This window comes from Crocodylus siamensis, chromosome 11 (genome assembly GCF_052110815.1).
Source record: "Crocodylus siamensis isolate JL-2025a chromosome 11, ASM5211081v1, whole genome shotgun sequence".
NCBI classification, from domain to species: Eukaryota; Metazoa; Chordata; order Crocodylia; family Crocodylidae; genus Crocodylus; species Crocodylus siamensis.
Window position 1 is genome coordinate 22,970,864 of NC_143405.1, and position 6,255 is coordinate 22,977,118.

At 45.6% G+C, this 6,255-nt stretch overlaps 1 protein-coding gene across 7 annotated transcripts in view; it reads right to left on the reverse strand.

Annotated features, from left to right (window-relative positions):
* HEMK1 (HemK methyltransferase 1, mitochondrial release factors N(5)-glutamine) overlaps nucleotides 1-3,107 on the reverse strand; it is a 156,480-nt gene extending 153,373 nt beyond the window's left edge. For all 7 annotated transcript variants that reach the window (XR_016438467.1, XR_016438468.1, XR_016438469.1 and 4 more), the window contains exons 1-4: nucleotides 3,020-3,107; nucleotides 1,523-1,729; nucleotides 678-1,164; nucleotides 54-145 (exon numbers count right to left, since the gene is read on the reverse strand). Coding sequence is in view for 2 of the 7 variants with exons in the window: in XM_090021817.1 (XP_089877943.1) it covers nucleotides 54-145; nucleotides 678-938 (353 nt within the window). In the remaining 5 variants the exon portion in view is untranslated. The remainder of the gene's footprint in view (nucleotides 1-53; nucleotides 146-677; nucleotides 1,165-1,522; nucleotides 1,730-3,019) is intronic.
* Nucleotides 3,108-6,255: the final 3,148 nt, after the last annotated feature.

Below are 6,255 nucleotides of genomic sequence, written 5' to 3' on the forward strand. Positions count from 1 at the left end.
AAATCCAGTGGAAATAAAGGAGGCAGGAATGATTTTAAGGGGGAAGATCCTACCTTTGCAACCGTTTTGCACTCAGCTGCTGGACCTGCTCCTGCTGCTCTGCTGTGAGGGGAGTAGATATGCTTCTGGCACTCAAGCTGTGGAACTGAAGAGGACATTGGCTTTAAACCTGGCCACTTGAACTTGTGCATCCTGCTACTCTCTCCCTTGACCAAGGCCTTAACAGAGACCTGATTATTTGCAAATACATAATATCCCATCCCTCTGGGATGCCAAATCACTGGCAGAATTTTCAGGCACGCTTAAAAGTGAACAATTAAAACTCTCTGAAATTACTTGCCATGTTCTGGGTTTCAGGAGCGCAGACAAAATTCAAGGACAATTGGTTATCAGAGCCAGGGAAGAATTTCATGTGCACAGTGCAATTAATGCTTACCCTTTCAGATCACTCAATAAAAAGCATTAAAGAAGAGCAAGGTATCTTCAAATAACCAATAGTGCTTTACAACCCCTATGTAAGGCAGGAAAATGTTGTTCTTTCCAGTTTACAGCAAGATAAAATAGGGGAATGGGGAGATTAATGATTTGGTCAAAACCTTGGAGTTATTTTATTGAGGATTCAGAAGTTCTGCACTGCTCTGCGCCCTATAACCATCCTCATTTTCACACCACTTAACTGTTTTTGCTCCCAGGACATAGGAAACAATATACTCGCTGGATTCTTGTGCTTCAGGGATCCTGTTAGCTTCAAACACTTCTTGCCAGTAGTTGACCAGATCTATGGCTGTCACCAATCCAGGTTTACCACTGAAATTCTGTCTCAGAAGAAACTGATGGGCATTCAATGCAGCACTTTTGATAGGATTAATTCCCACTGGTCCCCAGGGAGGCAGGAGGCCCATGATCATCCTCTGCAACGGGCTGATAAGAAGCTTCATTCTTCAGGATCAAAGTAAATTTTCCAAGAAGCTGAGTATATCCCTCCTCCCAGAGTCAGATTTAGCTGATTCAGTAAGTCCTAGGTTTTTGGTTTGTATCACCACAAGACACTCCCAAGTCACCATCTCATAAATGCCAACTGAACATTACTGCTAAAGCATTTTTATGTCTATGAGAGTGCAAAGGGCCTGCTGGCAGGTATCTCTTCATAGCAGTCCTGCTGACCTGGAAAGACAAGGGGACAGCACAGCCTGAATTCCTAGACTACTGCAGCATCAAACAAAATCCACTTACATAAAAAGCAGGCTGCTTTCCTCACTCACATGCCAAAGGAAAACAACTGATATCATAAAACATATCTATCTTTAAAAAGACTTAATAGTAAAATGAAAGGAACCTTGCAGGCACAGAATACTGGGAATAGGATCACTACCTCTTGACCAAGTACGCCTGGTCAATAGCACTTAAGGGTTATCAGTGCTAGCTGGGGTCCCCTTTGTAAAATAAGTAAACAGTCTCAGTCCTGCTCCCCATGAACACACGTTCACATCACAAACCACAATAACGTTCCACATTGTCTTACTTGTGTGCAAGCAGAATGAACCACAGAGTTCAGACTCCTGTCTGTATTATAGGATTGAGGCATGTTGGTGGAACAGCTTGCAAGAAGCCTGCACTACCATATTCTGTACTGCCTGTATAAACAGGATGATGGGCATTTTCGTGTCTCTCCTGGAGGCTGTGGCATCTGTATCATAACCAAGCTCCTCGGTTTTGCAGATCTTTTTGTCTGAGGATAGGCAAGTCAACACATTTGGTTGAGAAAAAGCCAGAATGCAGCTATGACTAAACAGTACAGTACAACCCCATTATAACAACCGCCCATCCCCCATGGCACTAGGAGAAAAGTTTGTTAAAAGAGGAAATTTGCTATAATAGAGTTAATCGATTTGCTGCATCTTAATTCAATTCAGTTCAATTCAATTCAATTTATTAAGGATTCTGGGTAAACGTCATGTTCCTGAAGACGCCACAACACACATACACCCGTAATATAAGTAAGTTTGCACAAGGTAATTGAGCTACAAATATTATACTAAAAATAGAGCCCAACATAAAAACATTATTAATATAATTGTATATCAAGCCATGAATCTATAATATTGTTGCACACAGATCTACAATTGAGATAATAAAATGAAATATAATGTTAAAATGGATCACTCATATTAGTAATAAAGGATGTTTAACTGTAATTGCCTCAACCTCGTAAGCAAAAATTGTGAGATGGTTTACTACATTTGGATGTTTGCTGTAAAAGCCAGATACATTTTTGTTTGAGAAATGTATCAAATTCTGCAAGTACAAGAATAAATAGGCTCTTCTTATGTTATTATGTAAAAAACATTGTAATACGTAGCGGATAGTATCTTCTAAAACTCCTGCACACACCGGACAACACCTTTTAGCCCTTCGAGTGGAAAATCTACCTCCAATGAGAAAAAAAAAATAGCTCTTGCTGTTGGGACCGGTAAGTGCCAAGGGTTGTTATAAACAGGGTCTGTGCTAAGGAGACACTACTACAGTCACTTCTTGGCTTTTGACCTTTCCTCCCACAGTGCAAGAGAAGCATGTGTATGCCCGGTTGTGCCCCACTGCCCTGGTTCCCTTGTCCCCCCTGCACTCGCCCATGCTCCAAGCACCCAGGAGCTGCCCTAGACCAGAGCCAGCCGGAGGCGGCCTGTGGCCCCGTCGCAGCCCCGGGAGCGGGGGGCAAAGCGGGGCAAGGGCCGGAAGGCGACGGGGGCAGTAGCAGAGAACGGGGGAACACGCTGAGGGGGCGGAGGACGAGGGCAGGTGCGGAAATCGGCCACCCAGGGCCAGGAAGGGCTCAGACAGCAGAGAATCAGGCAGTGCCGGAGGGGAGCAGAAGAGCAGAGGCTGGCAGGGCTGTGCGGCGCGCCTGGCCCTGCGGTGCCACGGACACTTTGGACCAAGCCCAAAGGCTCTGAACCCAGCCCCGGGGGCCGGGAGGGGTCTCGCTGTCGCGCCCGCGCCCACGCCCGCGCCCGCCGCTAACCTGGCGCTGCCCACCGCGCCGCGCCGCCGAGCCGGCCGGAACCGCGTCTGCGCATGCGCCACCCGGCTCTTCCGGCAGCTCCTGCTGCTCACGGGCTCGGCGCAGGGGCGAGGAGATGTGTGTGTGCGTGCATCTACGCATGCATAAACGCATACGTACCGGTGTACGTGCACACATACACACACTTGAGTTAGCCTATAACTGCTGCTCATCCGTGTTGGACTCAAGGCAGCCCGCAAGAGATGCCACTTTTTCGTTTTCGCTTGACTTTTCTGTGGCAAAAGGAACAGAGCAGTTTTTTGGTTGCAGAGAACTCAGGAAAGGTACCGCAGGGCAGAGCTGTGGATCCCTTTTTCAAATACCTGGGTTTATTTTGGGAATCGGGCTGGCACACCTGACAGTGCCTACATTGTGCAACCCCCCTGAAGGGATCAAGGGACCACAGTTGTGCATCGCTGGTCTATAAGGCATACATCTATCCTGCGTGTTTCAGAGATCAAGGGATTCCCTAGCAGAGCGAGTGCCAAGTGCTCCCCAGTATCCCTAAATCCCATTTTCTAACAAACCCCTTCCTGGGAATGCTGCCCTAGCCCCATTTCAGTTTCATAGTTTGTAGGGTCGGAAGGGACCTGAGCAGATCATCAAGTCCGACCCCCTGCTGTGGCAGGAAAAAGTACTGGGGTCAAATGACCCCAGCAAGGTGTTCATCCAGCATCCTTTGAAAGACCCCCACGGTAGGAGCCAGCACCACTTCGCTTGGAAGTTGGGTCCAGACCCTAGCTGCCCTGACCGTGAAGCAGCGCCTCCTGATATCTAGCCTGAATCTACCCTCAGCCAGCTTGTGACCGTTATTCCTGGTCACTCCTGGTAGCACTCGGGGGAACAGGGATTCTCTGAATCTGGAAAGGTTGCCCGTGTTGGACACAAGGACAGTCTCTTCTTAAACAGTTCCCTAGGACAAGGCCTGCCTTTTGGTAATGTATCTGGTGAGTCACTAGCCCAAAGGAATCCACAATAGCGTCCATTTGTCAACGAGTGATGATGGCTATCGCACCTATTCTGCTGACTGATGGTGCATTTTCTCTTGTGGTTGTTAGACTTGTGGGTCCTGCCACAGTAGTCACAGGTGTACATGGCACTAGGGGCTACTGTACTGACAGTCCATTTCCTTCTGTCATGTTTCTGTTGTAATTTAAGTAACCGTTTCTCATAGTGATGTTGTACTCCATGATTGAGAAGGGAGTGCCATTTTGTCCTGTCTCCTGCTAAGGCCTCCCAAAGGTTTGTGTCAATTCCAAAAGCTTTCATGTCCTGCTTGTAGACATCTTTGAAGCGCAGTTTTGGGTACCCTACTCTTCTCTTTCCACCTGCAATTTGCCCACACAGGATGTCCTTCAGGATATGCCCATCTTCCATCCTGCAGAGATAGCCAAGCCAGTGGAGGTGCCACTGTTTGAGTAGTGCAGTGATGGTTGGCAGGTTGGCTTTGGCAATGACCTCTGTGTTGGTAATTCTGTCTTGCCACTCGATGTCAAGGATGCTCCATGAGTAGTGTAGATGGAAGATGTTTGTCTTCTTTTTTTGATATGCATAAGTTAACCATGTCTCACATCTATGCACAAGGACACTAAGGATGCAGGGTTTGTACACAAGCACCTTAGTTTTGCTTGTGAATTGTGTATAGTTCCAGACTCATTTGGAGAGCTTACTGAAAGGTTAGCAGCCTTTCTGATGTACACAGTTAGCTCTTCATCCAATGACAGCTTGTTGCTCACTGTGGATCCAAGGTATTGCAGCCAAAACAGAAGCCCAAAGGAATATAGCCTCTGGAACACAGATCCTGGAATACAGCCTCTAGGTACTCCCACAATACAATTAAATAATGATCAATCGTTCAAGAGACCAGTTTCAGTCACTGATATAAGAGTCTAGCTTAGTAGTTCTCAGCTTGGCTAGACTGACAACAACCCTCAAAAAATGCCAGCTCATAGCTTTCACTTGTTTTTTCTTATTATGGAAAAATAATAAAGCAAGTCTTCATTTGCAAAGAATTCCAAAAGACTGCAACAAGTCAAAATGTTTTCAGCAGTACGGATTCTTATCTGAAATCTCTGGGCTTATTTTGTGAATCCAGACTGGGCTCTGTCTCCATGGTGTATGTTCCCTGGCATTGTTGCTGCTAAGTCTGGGATCAAAAAAGATTATGCCTTTGTGTTTGTTGGTGGGAGAAAGGCTAAGACTTGTATAGGTGTTTGCATATCGAATAGTGCTAATATTGTGTAGCACCCCATGGTACCCTTAAAAAGATCTCATGGCATGCCAGGATGTTGTGGCACTCAGTGTAATCTGCCAAGAGGCTGTCCCTGGCATGTCATTTCTCATTCCAGATTCCTGTTTGCAGACACACCATTATCAAAATGTTTCAAAGGGGTTTTTGTATCTTGTGTAGTTATGTGGTTGGTCAAAATACAAAGCAATGCTACTACACTAAAATAAACATCCCAACATTTTGGATGTTGGTGTTTAGTCATGTATAATCCCTGCCTATTCCCTACTGCCTTTAATTTTCCTTACGAAACCAATACTTCAGAAACAAATAACTACATACAGTTCTCCAGACAGGACTCTGTCTCCCCTGGTATATGTCCCCTGGCATTGTTGCTGCTAAGCCTGGGATAAAAAAAGATTTTGCCTTTGTGTTTGTGGGTGGGAGAAGGGCTCAGACTAATATAAAATGCAGCTGTCACATCTTTCAGAAAGGAGGATGTGAAGATAGGATTGATGGGTAGAAGACTTCAGAGTCCATCTTTGCTGACTGGGCCATTGGTCTGTGGATTGGATTCTGATTTCACCAACAACAGACAGATATTGTGGTGCTGTAATTCCAGTAAGATGCTCCTAACTGCCAAGAGTGCACAGGAGCTCTATTGCCTCTCTCTTCAAAACTTCCAGCAGACAAATGCTGAAATTACAAGTTGCTCATTAGAACTCTTTGGGCATATTTCATTTAACAAATCCTTGCTACTGCAGGGCCTTTGGCATTAGTAGTGACCTTTGTCAATCCCACTCTCTTTCTATGGCACATCGAAGTTCCTGAATATTCTTATCTTTTGTACTGAAAGTTTCAAGTTTGTACAGTGTATACAAATATACAGTATAGTATATAGTGGTTTGTGCCTCGTGGTATGCATGTGTGTTGTGCGGAGGGAAAGGGCACATTCTTATGAACATGTCTG